The sequence below is a fragment of the Vidua chalybeata genome, chromosome 2, assembly GCF_026979565.1.
Source record: "Vidua chalybeata isolate OUT-0048 chromosome 2, bVidCha1 merged haplotype, whole genome shotgun sequence".
NCBI classification, from domain to species: domain Eukaryota; kingdom Metazoa; phylum Chordata; class Aves; order Passeriformes; family Viduidae; genus Vidua; species Vidua chalybeata.
In genome coordinates this window covers 15,069,005-15,092,831 of record NC_071531.1, presented here as the reverse complement: position 1 = coordinate 15,092,831, position 23,827 = coordinate 15,069,005, and the positions used below count along the sequence as shown (strand labels likewise).

At 39.2% G+C, this 23,827-nt stretch overlaps 1 protein-coding gene across 4 annotated transcripts in view; it reads right to left on the bottom strand.

Moving 5' to 3' along the window:
* The window catches only part of MAP7D2 (MAP7 domain containing 2), an 82,431-nt gene that overhangs the window by 29,859 nt on the left and 28,745 nt on the right, over positions 1 to 23,827 (bottom strand). For all 4 annotated transcript variants that reach the window (XM_053935902.1, XM_053935904.1, XM_053935903.1 and 1 more), the window contains exons 2-3: positions 6,872 to 6,949; positions 3,483 to 3,646 (exon numbers count right to left, since the gene is read on the bottom strand). In XM_053935902.1, the coding sequence (XP_053791877.1) occupies positions 3,483 to 3,646; positions 6,872 to 6,949 (242 nt within the window). The remainder of the gene's footprint in view (positions 1 to 3,482; positions 3,647 to 6,871; positions 6,950 to 23,827) is intronic.

Here is a 23,827-nt window from a genome sequence, read left to right as displayed (position 1 = left end):
TTACTTATGCAAGTTTTCCTCAGCTTGAGCAACAGAATAAGCACTTGTACTGTCTGAATTAAAAGCAAACAAAACCCTGCCCCTCAAAACTCAGTCAAATGACTTGTTTTCTCACAAATAAGTTATTTCCTTTTTTCTTTGTAAAATACAACACAGATGTGACAAAGAAAAAATAATGTTTCAAGTACTGTGACTTTAAAATAATTTGTGCAAATTATTCTAAACCAAAATCTCCTTATATCTGCAAGACAAACATCTGAAAGAGCCCCAAACCATCTCTTCCTCCTCACTTTATATACAGCACTGTATTTAAGCAGCTCACTGTTTCCTGAGATTATCAGTTAGCTTCATCTTTGGAGTGGAGTACAGGAAGTAATTAAAGCTACAACATCTTGAGAGTTTTTCACTCTTTTGTGTCTAAGCACATTCTTTTTACAAGTGTAATAAATAGTGCACATGCACCAAAACAATCTCTTCCCAATAACCTGTGTACAGCTAGACATCTATTTACAAGGTATTTCCAAGTTACATAGAAGCTCAAGATAGGAAAGGGAAAAGAATTACTTTAACTGAAAAAGTTACTTTTGTCCAGATCCCTGTTAAAAGAAACTTTTAAATCACTCCTGTAGAACAACACACTGCTTTCCTCAAGGCTGCTTTTACTAAAAGAAGTGCACAGCTTTAAAAGTAATACAAAGGGAAGGGCAGTGATACTCAAGACCTCTGTAGATAAGAAAGATGAAGTCAGTATAGACAGAATAATGTCTAAACATTATTTATTCAGTTCCTTCTGAAGAATCTGACGCTTTCACTGTGCTCTGCAACAATCTCCAGCTGCCCAAAAGAACTCTGACAGAATACCTTGATTTCTACCAAGAGAGACTTTAAAACCACCATCCCTTATCTGGCACTGTAGAGGGTTTTGGAAAACTAAGCAAAATAAATTTTAGCCACCTCTTTAAGAAGTCTTTTGCAAGCAAACCAGTCAAGCACAGGATACTCTGATATAGGAGTCAACAAGTCCCCACCAGTTTGTTAAGATCTATTCCTCTCAGACTCTTTCAGATGCAACAATAATATTTTGTACAGAGAGATTTACATGACCTCTTCCTAGCATGAATGTGCACTACTTTCTGCTGTGTTTAAAAAACAAGGAAAAATAATTCAGGGAAACTATAAAGGACAACAAGTAAGGCAGAGAACAAGGAAGAAAAGCTCTCTACTTGTCATTTCAGACACCTGATGAGCAAGTAACGTGGGTACTCCAGTACCCAGCCAGTATTAACTGGTGTTAAAAGGAGAAACACTGAGAAGATGCCGCAATACACACTGGCTTACTGGCAGGAGCACATACACCCTCACACCCCAGGTGGTTCAAAGCTTTTCCAGTAAAGACAGTCTTAAATGGCCAAAATTACTCACAAGCAGTGAGTAATTCGCAATGTCCAGGAAGCTGCAAGTTCATCACCATCCTTACTCAGACCTCCACTATTATTATGCACACAGAGTTTGAGGGGTTCATGACAAGAACAAGGGCTGGGGAAGGTGAGGTTAAACTGGCAGACCCTTTAGTAGAATTCAAACAGAGTTTGAGAAATGGGGGACAAGAAAGTATGAAGGAAGCTAGGAGGTGATTATGCCTCCTATTCCCACTTTCCTTCTTCTCTCACTCTGCCTTGTTCTATAGATTATTCCCCTGTGCACCCTCTTCTCCTTCGAGGCTCCTGGACTTTTTCCTCCCACAGGTTTAATCCATCCCTAAACAAATAAGCATCTTCTCCTGTCCTCCTGCCCACATAGCCTTCTCTTAAGCTCCTCAGCCTGGGGGAGGAGAAGGGTGGAAAGGGAAAGAATCCAGACACAGGCCTGCTTTAGCTTCCAAAAAACACTTTGGACACTTTAAGCATAAAGGACCGGCCTGGTGAGCAGAGCTAGGAGTGGTACTCACATTACAACTAAACACTGGGAATCAGCCTCTCCCTTGCCATTACAGAAGTCTGCCCTCACACATGCAGTGTCTTGGGGAGCAGGAATAGGCCTGCTGGTGCTTGGGAAAAGCATCACAGTGTGCTCAGCCTCTCATGCCCACCTCTGGGGAAGTGCAGGAGGCCACTACAGGAGATGGGATCGGCCCCTGCTCAACAGACGCCTTGGGTCTGACCTGTCACCGCCCTTTACATCCAACAACTCTGCTCTCATTTCTTCAGCAAAAGCAAACCATGAATGCAGGGAAAGCTGGCGGATACTCACTCTTCCTACACCTCTCTGCCTTTCTGTCCTGCTCTGCTGAAAATTTTGAGGGCAGGGTTTTGGATGTTTTTGTACTTGCCCCTTCCCCTTACAACCCTCACAAAAGGAATAGATTTTGCTTAGCTGCAAAAGGTTGTTACAGCAGGAAATGCTGGAGAAGGAGCACAGGACTTCACTGCTGTTACCACAAGAGAGGGACCTCCTACCCTTTGTTTCTGCTTTTTCCCATTTTTTTTTCCAAAGAATTTGAAATAAAACACATAAAATATTTTTAAATTAATTCTCTGCCATTCCATAGAAGCCACAATAAATATGTTGAAGTTGAATGACAAATTACAGGATACAATCTTTTCTTCAAGTAAAGTGAAAAATCAAACAAAAAATTCAGTTGTTTGTTATTGAAAAATCATGCAGAAGTGTTTTACCTGCTTTGCAAAGTTATTTTGATGAAAGGACGGGGCAGAAAAATGGAGGTTAAGAACTATGGATTTCTAAGGCTTTTTTTATCTAGGAATTGAGGAAATATTTTCTTTTGTTTTTTTTTTTTTTTTTAACCACTGCCCCCTTTTCCAAAAATCATTAATTCTTTATCAGTTGTGGGTAGCAGTTCTAGTGTTCTCCACATAACGTCATGCAGAGATATACACACACACATCCTGCGTTCAGAGAGCTGTACCAGAAATTGGACTCACTAGAGCAAAAAAAGAACCTTAAATGATCTCAGCAGGGAGCATAAAAGAGATGAAGGGCATGAAGATGCTTAAAAATATCTGTTTCTGTTTTATGTTAGAATTTAAAAACAGCCTATATTCTTCAGTGCTTTAAGTACAAATTTCTGAGTTTCTGCCACGAGGAAAAATGGAACAACACATTATTTCTTTTTCATGGACAGTAAACAGAACAGTAAGAAAAATCTTTCCTCTTTTGGAAACACTCATCTTTTAAAGACTTCATTCCAGAAAGCTGGTGCTTTATATTTGACAATCAGAGTCCCAGATATGTTAGCAATAGTAGATGACTATTCCAGGAGATCAGACAAAAATTTAAAAAATTCGTTTTGGAAAGTGTTTTTGATGTACAGTGGTAGACTACTTACAGCTCTGGTGATGTGCTTTGCAGCTCCTGCAGTAATTGCTCACATGTCTCCAGACCTGCTCCCACCCCCCATCGTTTAATGCATGTCAATATTCAGCCATGTTCAGCGCTGCCATACATCTCCCAGCGGACCTCACCTCCTCCTCTTTAAGCTTTTGTCTCCGCTTTTCTTCAACAGCTGCTCTCTTCTGCTCCTCTCTCTGCCTCTGCTCCTCCAGTCTTCTCCATCGCTCCTCCATTTGCTTTTCATACTGAAGTTTTGCTCTTCTCTCCTTCTCCAGTATCTGCTGCTCCCTAGCAGCTTATGCAGAGAAAAATGTGCATTTCACGTCATGCAAATTTTCTTCTATTTTAAAATTATTTGGTTACATTAAACAATAGTGAAAAACAACAAATACAAGTACACAGGGTTTTAGTCGACTGAGATTAAAAATATAGCACACAGAAGTGCAGAAATGCTTAGTAAAAATAAGCAATAAATAAGCTCAATAAATAAATAGGGAAGCCTCTGTACACAAGGTGCCAGTTTGTACCTCTTATCTATGTAAAAAACAGTGTACAGAACAGTCTAACAATTTTTTTTTAATGTTTCAAGTCCCTCTGAAGCTTAAAGACAAATTATTTTTTCAGACATACTGTTCCTAGTAAGATTTGAAGGAAATCAGCTGTATATGTTGAAGCAAAAGCCCTTGGGACTTCTTTAAAACTGTGCTTCTTGTTATGGAACTGCCTTTAAAACAGACACACGTAAACAACATATTCTATGTTTTCTATGAAATTTTGAAAATACATCTTTCAGCTCATGATTTGGTGCTACATCTTTACCCACTTCTGCCTCTTCCCATGAAAAAAAAAATAAAAATTAGTTCTGTTACTGAGGTTTTGCCCAGCTGTTTATTCCTACTGGAGCAATAATCTTCATGGGACATTACCCTGATGTTTCAGAAACTCAGACTGCAACAATACATACTGGACTGTTGTTTCAGGTGTACATAGAAGAACAAGTAGCAGGAGTTAATGTGGCAAACTGAGAGGAAAAATCCATTTCCCACGCAAGTGTATTCCATAAAAAGGCAGGAAAGTGGAGGTCTGTAAGCATGCCTATATACACACAAGTCTGTAGTGTCACATAGCAACACACATACAGCCAATATCAAAGAATATTGCTAGGCTAAGAACTTGAAATCAGGGAAAGCCAGAATTAACACTGTTTATACAAGAGCTAGTCCTTCTTCTTACTTATGCCTGTGTTTCTTCAGTTCCTGTTTCCTTGTGCAGCATACCATCACCCTTCTAACTCTCCCATATTATCTTTCCATTGTTCCTAGGCTGTTGCCCAGCCATTCCAAATGCCTCTTCTCAGATCAGCCTTTTCTCCTCAGTTCCTGTCTCCAGGCTCTTTAACCACAGCTGTGACTTTCTGTCCCTCTTAGCACCACTCCATCCTCACTCCCTTGGGTGAAAGCCAGAGTCTTCCCAACACCCAGTTCCTTTTCCAACATTCCATTTCTTTGCCTTGAATACAGAATCCTTCTAGAATACTTCTTCCTCAAATCCAGCCTGCTTTCCAGAACACCTTCTGGCTTATTCTTGTTAGAAATACAGTTGATGTTGTCTTTCCCTTTTGTCCTATGAAAATCCACTCATCCTCCCCACTCAAGACAGGGCAGTATGAGGGGAGTGTCAGTGATGCAGTGAACCTGGATTGAATGCATGAAGTTCAACAGAAAAAGTTGCCTCAGAAACAGTAGATAACAAGTGACCAGGCATTAATTGTTCCAACTGCTAGCCACATCAGGTAGAGCAGGTGACAAAGCATGCTGGAGTTCATAAAAACCAAAAATATAGTGAGGTGTTGGGGAAGATGAAGCAGTGAGGTGTCCAGAGATTGTGCTAAGATTACCTTCTGAGTAAGTAGGTGAAACCTGGGACTGATTCTGGACAGAGAAGTAAACAATTCTGTCATCATGGACACACGTACAATTCTTGTTGCTTAATTTAGGGATGTAAACCACTGATTAACGAGTTTTGGCTCGGGTGAAAAAGTTACTTCCTATTGCTATACAGTACCTGCTGACTGCTTGAAGATCTGACCCTTGGGGGAACACGCTGCTTTTTTTCTGAACTTCTAAAAGAAAATTCTCACAATCAAAGTGTGACCAAAACCCAAAGCTCCCCATTACAGAAATGGTCTTAAGAAATATTCCTTCAGGAGCCATATATGATGTCTGGGAGAAAATTAGAGACACCACCTTCCAAATCCCCTGGGCCAACCACCCCCAAAATCTCCAGGTTTCTGTTTCCTTTTCATCTCTTCTACTCCAAGTCCTTTCCAATCTAATCAATATATCACTTCCTTGGGAACCAGAAAAGAAGGGATAATCAGGAGCATATCTGGAAGAGAAATAAGTCCCAGACAGACAGAAGCTCGGGCAAGGTTAAGTACTAAAGAGCAGCACATTTTCACCAGAACTACCAAAAGAAATCGTGCTGACCAAGCCCATGGTAATGAAAAATGTCAAGTCACTGGTCTCAAGCCCCAGACTTTGCAAAGAAATGGTCAACAGTTTGTTTATTTATTACAAGAAAAACAGTCTTTTCCTATGATTCTTTTAACAGGTGCCCATACTTGTTTAGTTGACATTCCTCAAATTATCTTAAATTTTACAAACAATCATAAAACGCTGATAATTCCTTCTGCTAGGTATTGTCAGGTTATCTCTAGGAACAGTGGTACTGATTTTTCTTGTCATTACAATGAGGAAAAGTGAAGTTAACTGTTTAATACTTTTTTATATACACAGAGAGATATAGGAAGTGCAGATCAATGTTGAACAGAAAATTTCATTTATGTGTATATATATATATGTATACACACACACATATATATTTTAATTGTGTATACACCCACTCCCCTTAAATATATATTTATACTTTTTACATATCTATTTTGCAATTCTCTCAACATTTCCCTGGTCATATTAATAGATTAAAAATAACCAATTGTTTTAAACAAAAACTAAAATTATTGGTTATGTTATTCAGGAATTGAAGAATGTTTTTTATCATTCTCCTGAAAGATTAACCATTTTACAACTTACAGAAAAGTACACACTTTAATGCTGTACTTAACAACTCTATTATATATTTAAATATGGCTAAAACCAAGCAGATTAAAATTGAGGCTGCTTTATCAAATCATCCTACATATTATTCTGAGTATTATTTCAAGGCTTTTTTGGGATTTTCACAAACCAGGATCATAACAGCAGTATCTTGAACATAAAGCTATATTCAAAGGCACACAAATCAAAGAAGAAAGTCAACTTGTAAATATAAAATATTAAATATTTGTCTGGAAATGCAAAAATATTATTTTTTATAATTTAAGTTAAAAGAAGTGGTAAAGACCAGGAACAGACTGAACAAAAAGATTTAAAAATCAGAACACAAAAAATGCTATGTTAGTTAGTTAAGCCTATTAAAACGTATACATAAATAATAGATACACCCCCTGCCAACTTACCAAGGTATTTCTCCCTTTCCTCTCTTCTTTCCTTTGCCAGTCTTTGTCTTTCATCAGTTTTTAGAAATCCATCAATAGCTGAAGACAGGGAGGGAAAAAAATGCCTTTAAAAGCTGTTAAGCAAAACTAAAATAGGATCCAAAAGGAATTAAAAGAATCCTTCAAAAAGAAATCATAACTAGTGCATTTAACAACTCCAATAACAAAGCCAATTTTGCTCTTGTATGCGGGCGGGTTAATGAGCTGGTATTTGGGTACCTCTTGAGCACAGTCTCCCACCTACTGCTGAACTCCAAGCATGGCCCCTCAGTGGAAATGCCCGACTCCTCTTCTCAGAGCAAACAAGCATGCTGTTAGTGCTTGTTTCAAAACCTGAAACTTCTTTGGAAAAAACGGTAAGGATGCAATTAACATGCATTTATTTTTGTTAATAAGCTAATTTTAAATTTTTTTGGCTAGATAGAAAAAGGTAGCTCAGAAAAACAGTAAGCAGCTACATGAAGTCCCAACCTTTATATTTATGGCTGACCACAGCCCCCCCAGTTTCCTTGCTTGCTCAACATTTCAACAACCAGCAATTACTGCTGGATAAAGCTACAGAAGCAGCAGCCCTCCTACCTTCTTTCCCAGGCAGGAAACACTTTGTTTTCCTCCTGGAGTTGGTATCTAAAAGTAAGATACTTGTTTGGGACGAGATTGCCTGAGGATGTTTTGTACCTGGATCCAGACACCCCAGTTCTTTGCACAGCATGAGCAACTGAAAAGCTCAATTTAAGGAGGCAGGAAGGCAGAATGTGACACACCAGGTGCCTTGGGGTCACCTGCCTGCATGGCCTGGAACAAGCATCAAAGGGACCTAAGACGGACCTTATGCAACAGCAGGCATAAGGCCACCAATGAGTGCCTTGACAGAGCATCCAGGGGATGGTATCCTCTTAAAACAGCTGACAGGGCCTCCAGTGCCCTCCCTTCCCAGGATCTCCTGAGGTCTAAGCAGTGCTGCAGTGCAAACAGGCATGGTGTCTCACAGCACAGTTTACATCATTTGCAGTCATTATCTGGGCTCCCTACTGAGTTACTGAATCTAATTAAGTCCCCTTCCTTTTGCTCTGAGAACTGCACTTGTTACTTTTATCAGATAAATACTAATGGGAAAATTACATAGACTCTAACCTCAACTACCTCCCTGAAAAGTCACACTTGCAGGTTCCTTTCCAAAGGCATCCTGTTTGTGGGAGCAAGGATCTTGCATAGGAAGTACCTTTCTCTAAAATGCACAGTTCTCTAGGAAGGCTGAAAGCCAGTCTCAGTGGCCCCTGGTGACAAAAGCAGGGTCTCAGCTGTCCCCCATTACAATAAGAGCTTGCTTTTTCCCCAAGCAGCACCTTCGAAGACCATCTCTAATCCTTCTCAGCACACACAGACTGCTACTACCTGAAGGCAGCCAGGCCCCTGGAAAAAGGTGATTATAGCTCCCAGCTGGTTAATTACAACTAAATTTGTGGGTCAAATACATATTTATTTGTTACCAAAGACTCATCCTATTTCCATTCTAGTCCACTTGTTTGCTCACTTGGCTGACATTTATTTTCAGATTTGACAAGGAAGAAGGAGACAAGAGGTGGCAGCTCAGTAAAGCAACCATGGCAAAGGTTTGTAACGGCTTTGAAGGGGCCTGCAATAGGTGGCCAAGAAGGTGAATCAGCATAGGTATTTTACAGCTCCAATGGAAAGATTTTCAGTGATCTTAAAGTCAAACAAACAGGGAAACTACAACTCAGGCTAGAAGCAGCAGAGGGATGTGAAATTCTGATGGATCAAGAGCCCAAAGATGGAAGACTGAGCTTGGAAACAAGGAGGCTGGAGAAAGGGAAAGAAACAAGCAGAAGCACGAGTTAAGGTCTTCTGTGGCAAAGGATGTAACTCAGGGGGAGAGGTGAAACCTGAAGTACAGAAACTGGAATGGGGATAAATGGAGGGATGGAGAGGAACAGCAAGAGAGTTCATGTCCATGAGCTATGTTCACAAAATCCTGCACTGATTCTCATTGCTCTCCTGGCTTACAGCAACTATCTAAGAAAATTGCCAGCAAAAATGCATCCCATTATGCCTATCAATAAAATTACAGCTAACTCATCTCTCATTTGATTGCTTCACAAACACAATTGGTAAAAGTGGATCTAAAAGCCTTGCTCACAACCCCATTGCTATCCAAATCTGATTCACAATTTTTCAGGCTGGCTTTCTCAAGCATTTGAATATTTCAACCCAATTCAGAAAATACTAAAAGATTATCAAGGCTGTAATGTCACAAATTTAAGATATGAGAAGGTATCCAAATTGAAACAGTCTGTACAATCTTTATTTTGCCTGTTCTTGCATATATATTACATTTTTTTCCTTTTAGGTCCCTTTGCTTATTCATTCAGTGCATAAGAGTTGAATCAAGTTCAAAGGTATTAGTGTTTCTTGCTTCTTTCTTTCTGAAACTGAAAAGTAGACAAAACTATACCTGAAGGCTTTTTGGAGAACAGTACTCCAAACTTGGCTACATCGCAGGTGAAACTACCAATACATTAAATTACTGCTCACGACATATGCAATACACCAGCATGAATAAAAAAAAAAAAACAGCCCACCAAAAAACCAGTGGAGGAAAACTGCATTCTAATACATACAGGCATCAAACACAAGATGGCAAGAGTAGCATTAAAATAGCACAGGCATCCTCAATGCTGGCATTTCTTAACTCAAGTACTTGGCTTTGCAAATCAGCATGCCTGCCAAAAATCAGAAACTTTACTTCAGAAAGTAAATGCAGTTTCGAAGGACAGAGTAACTGATCCCTGGGTGATAGCTTGTACATTGAGATAATTTTCAAAGGCCAAAACGACCGTACTTTATGTATCTTCATACAACATTATAAATGCAGTAGGCACAGCAGTTACCTGTGGCAAGGAATTTCACTAGTAACAGGAATTCAAATTCCCTTTGGCAAAGCAGACTGCAAGCAACAAGCTGGCAGTAAGCAAGTAAGTATCCCGGGAATAGTGTAAGGGATAACAGGGAACTGCCAGCAGAGGGCAGGAGAAGGTCTGAATGAATAACAAAACCCCACGGCAAAGTCGTTCTCACGGAGCTGTGACCTCGGGTTAAGTCTGTATACGCTGCTTTATCCTGAGCCTTCCTCATATTTCCAGCTAAGCCTCTGATCCCTCACTTAGAGAGGCACGTAACAGCTAACCACATGTTTAAGAGTCAGGATGTAAATGCAGGCTGGTTGTCCTTCTGCCAACCATAGTAATGAATACAAAAGGATACTGGCAGAAAATTCCTTTAATAAACGTTTATTCCCAGACTTGCAGAGGAATAAGGAAACGGCTCAAATAATAACATCAAAGATTTTACTCTCAGGAAATGCACACATACAAATTGCTTCTACTTATTAATCTATCTCCCAGCCCTCCCCAAAAGTCCTTTGCACAGAGTCCCCACTCTCTAAGGCATGCACTTAGGCACTGGGCTAATTCCTTGAGATTGCGCCCCATTTTTTGATTGAGGAGGGCCAGCTGTTCATCTGGGACTTGGATACAATGAGAGTTTCTAAAGAAAAGGACCATAACACAAAACTAGTTCAAATGTCAGCAGCAGACCTGCAGCAATAATGTAACAGCTGATGCTGCAGGATTTCTTCAATACTTCCATGTTACTTGAAAATAAATATTCACAGAAGTAAAGCCCAACATGTTAATCACTGCTTCAACCCTTTTTTATGGGCAAGGCAAACCTATTCAGACTGATGAAACAGTGCCAGAACATGTCCACACACACTGCTCCGCTCCACATCCAGCTTGTGAAAGCCTCTTGGTGGTTGCTCAAGACAGAGGAAGGCTGTCCTCTCCTGATGAGACATAAGGCAAGCTATATCTTTTGAAATCCATATCCTGTTTTTGGTGAGAAAACAAGTACCCAAGCAGGACAATTATGTTATTGGAAGCTGAGACTACATTTCAAAAGGACCAAAAGGCTGCTTGGGCATCTCCTCTCCTGAAATTCACACCTGAGCAATTGTCAGCAGGTAAGGTCTCTATTAATTTTTTTTTTTTCCACTTTGTTATTGAACCCACACCCCCATCTTTGTGAATTTGGTTTCACAATATATTTATACACAGCAGATATTGAAGCCCTTGTCAGGCATCCTGACAGAAGAACCTTGCTGGCCATCTGAGACCAGCTCTACCTAACAGTGCTCCACACAGTGAGACCTTTGGCCATCCTGCATGACCACATTTAAGACATTTAGAACTCTGTCCATTCTACCTGACATTGTCCAACACTTTTAGACCTTTGCCACAATATGCACTGATGCTGCTGAATTAGTGAAATTTCCCAGTTCGGATGCAGTTCTTGCCTGGGACACCACTGCACTTATACTCACTGTACTGCTGGCAAACTCCGTTGTTTCAAATAATGTAATCTTCATCTATAAAATGGATGTTTTGCTCCCTAAAACCTGCTTTGTCTCCCTGGGGACTGTGGGACTGTACTTTGAGACAATAATGAACAGACATTTTCCACCTGTCATCGTTTCCCTCTGGGTATTTCTGAATGAAGAAATGTTCACGTTTTCAGCTATTAACTATACTCTGAGAGGGGAAATAGTTACAAAGCTGCATGTGATTGTATCTGGATGGCATTTTCTATTGGCAAAAGGCACTTTTCCTAAATTTTAATTATTATATAGCTGAGAGTCTTTCAGGTAAAGGCAACATGCAAACACCACAAGAGCTTTGCAGATAGGTTCAGTAAGATTTAGTGGATTGTTGTCCTTTCTAATAATTATCTTTTTCTACATTTTCTTTAATTAAAAAAGCTCGCTATTCTATTGTGTTCAAAAATCTTAATACAAAGAATCAGAATTTCCCCAGTTTCAGATACTTAATTTTATTTTTATATTTGCCAGCTGGATTTCAAATATAACCAGAAATTAAAAAGAAGCATTTTCCATTATGTCTAATTAAAATACCAGGACGGCTATTTGTTGTTATAAAGATGTTAAGTGGATGAAGTCATTAAAGGCAAACAGTTGCCAAACACAGTGACATTTCAGAACCCCAGGCTAATTGTCTGAGAGGTAGCATGGCAGATAGAACAGAGAAGCTGTTGGGGACTGCATGCTCTGATTAAACAAATAGGACACCTGCCTTATGCTCCTGCTCCCCACCCTGGATTTTCACGTTATCCATTTGAATCAAGAACTTCAGCTGTAAAACATACTTACACAAAGACTGCAGCAGCAAAATGTATCCTACTGGTATATTTATTTAAGTTTAGGGTGAAATTGCTCCAAAATGCTGGTCAAATAACCTTGAAATGATACATAGAGTATATATAGGTCATTTTGTGATCACACATATTAACATAAATATCTTAATTACTACATGGGGAGGAAAAAATTGCTAAAATATAAATGTCAGATCATCTCAGTTTTGCATGAGCCCACAGACACCGAATCAGCTCCATGGGATTGTGTACAACTGTGTGTGCAGCCCTAACATGCCCCAAGGAGACTCCAGTATCAGGCAGACACAGCAGATGCACCTCAAGAGCACTCAGAGAATGGTAAGATACATTAGTAGAATGTTTTTACTTATGAAAACACTAGATAATTAACCTTGTGTTATTATTTAGTTTACTGAACAGGTCCCTGCTAGACAGCCCCCCCCCAGCCCATACCAAGCTGCAGCACTGTGTCCACGTTTCCTACACTGATGGTCTATTCATGTGCTTCCATAATCTCTCAGGCAGAAAGGAGTCCAGAGGCTTAACCAGTGCTTGACAGTGTCTTTCTCAAAGATTTAACACACATGAACATTTACAGCTGTATTTTTCAAACACCCCTAGACCCCAGACTCATGTGGCATCTATAGGTAGGATCTTCCCTTCTTATAGCCTGTTCAGCAACTTCCAAGAAGGAAACATTGTGCATTTTGGAAAGGATAAAAACAAACAATCAAACAAAACCAACCAACCAACAACAACGAAAAAACCCACCAAAAAATACTGTTTCTAATTCACAATTAACATTTTGAAATTTCTAGTGTTTGCCAAGGTGGCACTAGCTGGAAATTTTGTACTAAAAAAAGAAGCAAAACCTGTGAACCCCAAACTATAGACATTTCAAATACAAAATTTTTTCCCATAGTTGAAATACTTTTCTTCTTTCATTCACTTACTGCCTATCTCCTGAATCAGCAATAGTCCCAACTTGTATTTGCAATTTATGCATTGATAAATTGCAGAGACTAGTTTCACTGACATCAGCAGAATGACTATGTTAAAACAGAAGATATGGAAATATCTTGTTAGGATCAGGAAGCCCAAGCTTAGCCTACCCAAGTCTGAAAAAAAGGTCCTATCACTCATGTGCTATCATATTGAATGGAAAATTCATTTTTGGGAAGGAGAATAGATATAAATACTGTAGACACCACTTGCCTGGTTCACTGTACTTTGACTTTTGCAAAAAAAAGTCTCAGTGTAAGACAATAAACCTCAAGTCACAGTTATGTGGCCCAAATTATCTAAAGGAAACTTTATAGGATCAGATAAATTTGTTTCTCCATCACAGTAAATTCAATCCAAACAGCCTCATTTTAGGAACATATACATCAAAATGAAAGAAATTCCATTTATTGGTAACAATTTTTGTTACCAATATGAACAAGAAAAAGAGCTTTGGCTCTATAGTGCATAGGTGTAGTCAGCAGCAATGTATCCAATGCGTATTCTACACTGATGTTTTATTTATGTGCTTCTGCAATCTCTCAGGCAGAAAGGAGTCCAGAGGCTTAACCAGTGCTTGACAGTGTCTTTCTCTCAGATTTAACACACACGAACATTTAGAGCTGTATTTATGTGTCTAATGTAGTCCAGCAGAATTCCATTTCTAATTAAAAGTGTTTCTGGACTGAAAATGCAGATCTATGTATCAACATCTGCTGATGTTATATATTGATTATTAGGTATTAGATAACCAAAGCTTAGTGAAACATCTCACTGAGAAATTCAGATATTTTTAGCATGAGCAGACCAGATGGGAACTGTAAGTACCCATTTCTCCCACCTCCACTAGCTTGTAATCCCCAAATGCACATTAAACCCCACTTCCTGTTCAAGTTAATTGGCTTTGCTGGTGTGTGGCACTGAATAGTGATCTTATGCTTTGGTGGTTTTTCAAATGTCACTGCTGTGTAGCACTCTCCAGTGAGAGCTGAAGGGTATAAAGACAGCACAAGTGAAGGGAGCCCTGAGCTGCTCTCCTGTGCCCAGGCAGGAAGAGCTTCAGCAGGAGCCTTGGGCAGCCCTCAGGTGGGCAAGGAGCTGCCCTGCACTGAGGGGCACCACAGCTCATTCTCCTGCTGAAACCTGATCCAACCTGCACCTTTAAACCAAGGGCTGCAGGAGCCAGTACTTTGCAAATACTGCCTGTAGAATACAGAGAGCTTCCAGACTGGGCACCCAGGTAACCTGGAGCACTCTGGGCTGAGCTCCTGTCTTCATGCTCAGGCTCTTTGGACAAGCAACCCCAGTCACCTTCCCCTCTGCAGTGGGTGGCTGTCCTGCCTCAACTCACAGGCCAGATGCCCCCACATCAGCACCAGCATTAAAATTTTGCTTCACAGAGAAGAGAGAAGCTGGAATGATTTTCCCACTGTGGCAGTTAGCTGGAACATGTCAAGCTGCCCAGCTCAAGGCACTGAAATGCACTGCTGAAGGCCATTCTGCTGAAGAGCTCCTTCTCACAGCACCAGTCCATAGAAGCTGCAAATCTCTAATTTCAGCTGACTCAAGGGCCATAGGACAGCATTTTGGAGGAAGCCCCAGCAGTCCCTGTACATCCTGCCTTCCACTGTGACCTTCTTGCAGGCCATGGATCTCTGTAGCAAAGTGACTGCCTGTAGATGGGGCAGCCAATAAAGATTTTTTTTTTTTAAACCTATAATCAAACTGGTAACTAATCTGTATGTCTAGGTACCCAAACAAAAGCATGACAAAAATTTACAGCTTGCTTCTAAACCAAGTTCAGCCAGAAAGTTTTCTTTTGGAGTTTGAAGTGAAAATGACAAGGATTTGTCAGGATGCTCTCACAAACTGTCCTTAAAAAATTTTAAGACAATCACAGAAGAAATGGTAAAACAAAATATCTACAAATAAAAGGCTCACACTTGGGCGACAGATGGATGGGCTTGGTGGATGACCACTTCAGAGGTGGCAATTTGTATGGTGCAATAGACCATCAACTTTTCACTGCACATGTATGTACAGGGATGGTTCTGCAGAGTCCTTTTACTAGTTCTGTTTTCATTTCAAGTCTTATTTAATAGAAACTGCAAAAGAGACACTGGTGCTTTGGGATTTGCTCTGAGTTGCAGCAAAGATAGAGTTAGAGAACCAAGAAAACTCTTGGCTGCTAACAAGGCTTATAGAGGTGTGAGGTGTCGCCAGCACAACCTTTATTACTACAGCACATCGAAATTCTTTTTACCTAGATAGTAAAATTAAATTTTTAACATTACCTTCATCTACCACTATACTTTGCCCCCCATGAGTGAAGATTTGTAGAAAGCTTCAGGATGCTTCTGTTCTTTGTGGTCAGCAAAGTGAATATAGAATATTTAATGAAAGAAGACTCCATTTGCAATTTTCCATTTATATATATATATATATATATATATATATATATAAAGAAAATGTTGATGACTTACTAATATGACATGCAGCTATCGAGGACTGACCTAAATAACCTCCACTTTGCTCTACCCACACGTCATGAATTGCTGAAACAATGTATTATTCCAAATAGAAGCAGCTACCAGCATCAGAGGTAGAAAGCACATTTTCCATGTGATTTGGCAAAAGCTTCCAAAATAAAAAGAAGCAAAGCTGATTAATCCACAGCACACATGATCAAGTGAACTTCATCCTCTGTGAACTTGGCTATGTTCAGGAGGAACAGTTAAAATGTTGCTTTTGCTGTGCTTCACACTAATTATATTTCCTAGTCATTTATTTCAGGGAGAACACCCATTGACTATCAAAATCAAAACAATTTTTTCTAGGAACATGTACAATAAATTCTCATAGGGAAGAAAAGCTTTAACAATTAAATGTTTGCTTCAAAGGTTTTGGGGTTTTTTGGGTTTTTTTTGCATTTTGGTAGATGAACTATACCAACATAGTTCATATTTATAACGCTATGTATGAACATACAGTTTTAACTATGTTTATGGTCAATATCAAATCATCAAAGTGTATTCCACACAGTTCCTGGTTTTGCATCCCGTAGTCTTGGCCCCTACACATAATTCTTAATAAAGCATATAATTTAGTGGTGGGATCCAAATACCCTTTTAAATCCAGAACATGAACTTTTCCCTCTGGCACTTATGCAGTCTCATCTGAGAATCTAATCATTCTAGGTCTTCCATCAAGAGCTAACATGTCCTTGTTGGGACTTCTGCTTACTTTTCTACCTGTGCTTTAGCTGTGAGCCTCTGACACTCAAGGAATCCCAAGCAGCACAAAGCTTTCAGTGCATGCAAGTCCACCTGCAAGATACTGCTGAGACCTGACCATGTGCTGGCAACCTCTCTGTCCCAGAGAACAAAAATATTGCATTCACATACATCCTTTTGTACATAATGTAGGCATCTCTATACGATTGTTTATTATGACTGTTCTGGGTCCAACAATTTAATATTGGCCACTGTGCACAGAGTTAATTGCCTCTGTTAGAAAGCAATCAAGCCTCCTGAAGGGCAGGGCTCCAAAAGCAAAAACCTCATTCAACTCTTACCCTTGAACTATATTAAAGGGCCTGAATTACTTGGAGCTTCTAGAAGTCTAGGAAATGTGCCAAAGTAGAGACTACCTCAACTGACCCAGGCATGGGGCTGGTGCAGTCTGTTGAAGGAGTCCAGGTCCGTGAGGGAACAGTGACAACTGAGACACATTGGGACCCACCCCTTGCCTAAGTCCTGCTCCATTTTGACAATGTTTGCATTTTATGGAAACAGAAGATCTTAGATCTGTTAGGTTAGTACTGGGAAGATTATTTTTCAAGGGCAAGAGACAGCATGGACATGGACAGATACACAAATGAGGCTGAACATTTCTGCATCCATAGAAAGAGTTATGTGTATCGATGTTCTTAAGTGGAAATTATTTGGAGATTCAATACCTTAACAAATGTAAAAAATATTAAGTCTGCCTTTTTAACACTGCAAAACATACATCTTTGTTTAATCTCTAAATTCTCAGAGGATTATTCACTGAGTTCCAGCTATAAATTATATTAGTTGTTTATGCAAACTCAGAATACAAATCACATTATTCATGGAGCTCTTAACCTACAGAATAATAAAGATAATTTACCAAACTCAAACTTTCCACTCAAGAGAGGTGAGTGGATTATGTATCCACTGATTTTTCAAATCTCAAAAAGAAGGTGGCTTCTTCCAGGTAAGAATTTGGAACATTTACAAAGATTTACAAAAATCTATAAAATTAAAGGATAAATCAGAATAGAAAGTGACCAAACTGTACGCAAAGTGCTTAAATGATATGCTAAGATGAAAACATACACTGAATACAGGCCTGACAGCACACTTAAGCCAACACAAAGAGGCCAATTAAAACATAGTGGGTCACTAAGCTCTGCATTAAGGAGCGCATAGCACAGAGATCAGATCCTGTATTCAGTCAAAGTTCATCTAAATTTTCGCAGTGATGTGTGGCAACACTACACAGTATGAAGGGAAATTCCACTTTGCACTGGTGTCTCCTACCTTCTTTTGTGACCTTCGTGGCCCACAGAGGAAGAAGTCAAGAGACAGAGTTAATATTCCAGTCAACAACGTGCAGCTTTCACTGCTGGGACAAGTGTGCCTCTGCCCTCGCTCAGGGGAACTCCTGTCAGGAGCAGGCACTGCAGCCACCAGGGGAGAACCGTGGAGATTCAGCTGGTGTTCCCATGGCATGAGCATTTTAGAGCCTTTAGACACAAATAGGTCGTGCACATACATGTGCATTCTAGAAGCACAGTGTTTTCTTTTTACTGTTACCAGAATTCATTTCAAAGACCAGACACACTAGCCCAGCACATACTTTTTAAAGAAGATACAGGTACTTGTAGAACAACATTTCTTGGAGTATTTCTGTTGATGCTTCAGCCATCTGGGGAAGACTGACTTGATTCAGGACAAAATCCAAAGCTGGCATGTAAGTGTTAGAGTCAGTAATTCAACATCAGTGTCCAGATGCTTTCTGGGCACAAAACAAGCAGAATGTGACTTTAAATAGTTAAGAAAAAAAATGCAGCTTATATTTGTCCAAAATGACAGATGTCTATTAAGAGGCTCATACGGGTCTTCCACCACAGTATAAGAAAAGCTATTTGGTTCAAAGGCAAAATTTTTTTTAATCACTTTATTCCTTCTGCCTCTGTATACTCTTGCACATGATTTTGTAGCACTTTGCAAAGCAAAGTTCTATTCTCATTTATAAATAAGGGCAGAGCTGGAAATCTGGCCCACAGATTTTTATTTTTCTGGCAATTTAAAGTCTTCAAACAAGTAACTTCAAAAAAGCCTCTACGGGGCTGAAAAGCCTCATTTCTTACAGGGCTGTGCCTTGACGCCAGATTCTCTACTGTTCTCAGAGGTCAGGGTCATTCACAATTCTCTCCTGAAAGTGGTGAATTTTAGGCCATGTAATACAGGGGTGAGCTTTTACTGCGTTCTGCGGCATCACCTGGTTTTATCATCTTTGTGGGAAAATAGCATCTTTTAGACTGTCACTTATGACAAATTTGGTTGAAGTTGACTGATGGCTTCAACAGCTAATTATTGGTGAGAAGAAAGAAGGATGGACAGACAAATAGATGTGATCCTCTACATTTAATTTCTTTTTCAAGAAATACAGACAACAGAGTTCTTGAAATTGTAGCAAGAGACTTAAAACCTGCATCAAAATCCTTATTCATTTGCATGCCTCCAGAAATACAGCATATTAAGTACACAATGCCCTATATCAATACAGGCTTTCTATGTTCAAGGCCCCAGCTACTCACAACATGATGGCCTTGAGTAAAAAGAAAACCCTCAAGAACTCAAAATAATGTATTAAAACTCATGGAAGTTTCTACAAAGAACAAATACAGAAATCTCCATATTATATTTTTTGATAATCTAATAATTCAGAGAAAAATCTCTAGCTTCTCTTGCACATTTTCTGAAAAACTCACCTAGAATAAAGCTAACAATAAAAATGAGAGGACACAGATTAGCCAAAAAACAAATTTAAACACACAGTTTAAATATTTCATTTTAAAGACATATGATGTTATGCTACACTGATACTCATCTAATTAACTGCCTGGCATTTAAACTGACAGGCTTAAAGAAAGGCAGAGACAATATATAAATATGGGAAAAGGAAAAGAAACTTAATCCAGTGTCAGAATGTTAAACTGCCAAGACAAACTGACCAACAATAATGGCAGAATAATTTTCAGTGGTAATGTCTTTTGGGTTATTTATAAAAAGCAAAATGAGAAACTGAGTGCTTGCAGTTTATCAAAGCACCACTGTTTGGCTAAAAAAGTGGAGGCTGACAGATGAGTTTGAAAAAAAATATTTGCAGGAAACATACCGAACTCTAAAAGGAAACAAAGATAATTATTTGCACAAGTGAACAGTAGCATAAATGTATTAATGGCTGAATTTCCACTCAACCTTCTCCTGTGTGAGATGCTACACTGAATCCACCAAATCTAATCACACAGCCTGACTCTTTTTTGGCACACAGATTTATTTAATGCTGTGACATAGTCTAGTAACACGTGGTGTGGATGAGTTTGTGGGGATAAAAAGCAAGCTCTTCAATAGAGATAAATGCATGATGAATGCGAGGAATTGAAGGTCACATACACTTGGCAGACAATACTTTGTTCTAATTCATTTTGAAAACACTTGAATCATGATTTAGCAATTAAATTATCTACTTGTAATACAACATAATTACACATTTTGGAAGATAGAGTCTAGTTGGCTTAATTCCTTCTAATGTGTGTTTAGACTTCGTAAGTCTACAATTAGCTTATATATGGATTAGCTGGTACTTTCTACTTAAAATCTACTTTTCAATTTTCTCTTATTCTTTGTTCCTCCCTCTCCCCCTTTTCTGATGTGTTGCAGTTGTGGTTTTAATAAAACAATTACTGGCAGAAAATTTAACCTGACTGATCCTGCAAACAAAACAAACATAGCTTTATTTGGCACCAAAATGTAGGAATTTACAGTCAAAAGCTTAAAACTTTGCACCACAAAATAGTAAAGTAATCCTGGTTTAATTCTTGTAACAACCTGTCTCATCACCTTTCCCTGCCCAAATATCAACACTAAATCCCAAACTATGTTCTTTCCTATGTGATTATTTTTCTTTTCATGTCACAAAACCAGTAAGAAAGTTCTAGTTTTATATAGTACTACAGGACATTTGCACCATTAAATCTTGCATGTTCAGTAAAAGTCAGTGTCTGAGTATCTATTTAAAATTTACTCCTTATCTTTGCCCTTAACATCTCACTGTGGTTTCCAGTGAGACTCTACACCTCTCGGGCTGCCAGAATTGACATTACAGCTACAGAGTAGAGACACATACAAAACCTTCCTCATACCAAGAACATAATCAATTATTTAAAACTATTCTTATTCTGGATCCTACAAAACTGAAGAAGTTTTTATTTTAAAAATATCTTCTCAGCTATACCTCAGTGATAAACCAGAGCAAATCTCCAACACAATTAAGCAAATACCATACAATTATCAACAGACTTTTTTTATCTTCCAGCAATCTATCAGGTTTATTCAAGTTAGACTCTCTTTTCATCACTTTTTTTGCTGTTTGCAACATAGTTATTTCGGATTTACCACATATAAACATGTCCTATTGCTATGTTCTACCTTAAAAATAAGTGGGCTGTAGCAGGTAAGTTTCATATGATTGACTGAAATAATTTTCCATGACTTATGCAATCTAAACTATTACAAGCAATAAAAAGTTGCTAAAGGTATTAAAATTACTTGGAAACCCCTCAATTACAAATTTGTACTGTTTACAAACTGCACAAACAATGGGCAACAGAAAGGGTTAATCCAAAGGAATTTGCAAGCAAAACAAAAACCAAAACGCTTCACCATCTCAGGAGTCCCCACAAAAGCCATGGTCCAAGCACCCTGGCCACCCATGCAGTAACAGATCTACCGGACAGCACGAGAGTTTTGGGTAAACACTGAAATTACCTAGCACCCTTCTCCCCTCCACATTTACTCTTTTATTAAGAGGGTTTTTACACAGGACACTACTCCCTTAAAGACACCTCTGGCACAGAGAAGGGGCCAGTGCCATATGGACGGATTCAAACTGAGGTTGCAGACTGCCTGTACCTCTGGGCTACGTTGCTGGCAGCCCGATCTCCAGCCCAGCTCCTGCCCATCCCAGCTGGGTTCCTGGATTCAGCTGACCACCCTACTGGCATGGCACTGCTATGCCCACTCTACAGTGCTGGGGGAGAGAGAGCACAGAAACTGTGCTGCATTATTGCCAATGCACAAAACACTGAATTACTCCTTTGTTTCACGTGAGAGAACCGCCAAAGTGCTCAGCTCCACATCTCTGGTACTCACAGCCCAGGACCTCCCTTCATTGCGCACAGGCTGCACACCATCGCTGAACAGCCCTGTAAAACCACAGGACCAGTAAACTCTGACTTTCTCCCAGGCTCCTTTTTATTTCTCATCCTTTTTACTGCAACAGAAACCTGCACTCTCTTTTCCACTTCTGGCTTCCAAGAATCACTGACTGACATAAAATAGGGTGATTTTTCACCACATAAAACAGCAACAATTAAACCACAACAACAACAAAAAAAAGGTAACAGGGTGATAACTAGTCTGTCCACTAGGTAACAATTGAGGGGAAAAAAATAGCTGTGTCAATAGCAAGTCATGTACCAGGTTTCAGGTATTTTTAAACACAAATGTCTCAGCAAGTCCAACTGTTATGTGAATTGGTTTAAAACAAGTTTTGTATAGTGATATTTACTTATCTCTCATTTTTTTACCAGACGATTATGAAGTGTGAAGTACTTTTGACACAAAATTAAACTCTTTAAAACTGGTATTATTACATTCTTCTATTTCTATCTTAATAAGTAGCACATGCCACCACTCATGCCTATGATCATGCTGGGTCAAGTACTTCATACATAAAAGAGGTTCATAAATAAACAATTTTAACACAGAGATGGCTGCTGGTGCACAAGTAACCAGAAGCCAGGAAACCATCCATTTGCCCACTGCACAGAGGCCACCAGCTGCTAACAGAAGGGAAGGAAAAGGTATTCTGCTCCATAATGCACTTCTCAAGAAACCAGCAGCCACTCCTGCTTAATAAGTGAGAAATTATCAGATAAAAACAATTTCAGAGGAAAGAAAATGTTAAACCTACACAGCTATATTTCAGGTTCCCCCGCCTCGCTTTGTATTAACCTCTCATCTTCTTCCTAAGGTTTTGGACATACTTCTCATCAACATTTCCCCAAACTGAAGAGTGGAATGTCAACGAGATTCATCAGGTTCCGAGTGATGAAGTATTTTTATTTTGCCATCTTAAAAATCAAGGCTTAGGATGAAGGGTGTTTTGAACACACATCTGCTGAAAGGCAGATTCCTATCCTATGTAATCCATCAGAGCAGTTCAGCTAAAAGATCAGGGCTACTTGCCTAATAAAATCTGCAGGTCTAAAAGTCCAAGGTGATAGGTCTATCAAAACTCAGTTAAAGATCCACATATTAATGAAAACAAAACAAAACAGAACAACCCCATACAAACACAGCAAGTTCTGAAATTGATAAAGGTAGAACCAGGAGGAAATATGAAAGGTTGAAAATAGGAAGCATTCAAGGTGAAAATGTAATCAGCCTGCTTTGCAAACAGCTCTCATTATTAATATCATAAAGATCTAGCCAGATGGGAGACAATATCCTGCACAGTGCAGCTGAAACAAACAACAGCAGGGAAACAAAATCATTCTTCTTTTCAACTGTATACCACAGCCAGCACTAAGAGTTGTTTTCAGAAAACACTCTGCATGGTTTATTTTGAATAAAAAGTAAAGTACAGCCTCTCCTGAGTCTTGTCTATAACTGCTACTGCTGCAGACAAGCCACAATGATTTCCTTCTCTCTGTTGAAGAGGAGCTCTTAAGGATGTTTCTGACAACCACTTAAGCAAACAGCATGATAACCTCAAAGACAATATTCCTAGACTCTATTTGAAGAGATCATATATGTGTCCCTCCTCTCATGAATATAAAAAATGTGTGACTAGAGGCTATTCAGTTGCATTCAAAATTACTTTGGACAAATACATCTGCAGCTAATGATGTTGGCAACTGAGCTTCCTTCCTCTCACTGGAAGTGGATGCAGGTTTTGTCTAAGCACTTTCCATACTTTGTGAAAAATTAATAGGTCGATTACTGTGATTTATACAAAGCTAACTTCTACAGAAGAATCAGTGAGCACTCTGTAAATACTGTCTTTCTAGGCAAAAATATATATACCTTATATAGTGAGGACATAATCAATTTAAGATTACTTTTCTTGATGGCAGAGTTCTGTCAGAAGTGGTGACTGTTATGTGAAGAGCCAAAGACTGGATTAGCTCTTACTCAGCCATTTTAGCATGATTTACAGCATGAAGAGTAAATAGTAAGATTTGGAAAAAGATTTATGTGTGAGTAGATAAATAAGATTCCTCCCACATACATATGTGAGAGGGGGGTCGAAGGGGGAGGACAGAAATTGAAAAACAAAAACCATGAAAACTGG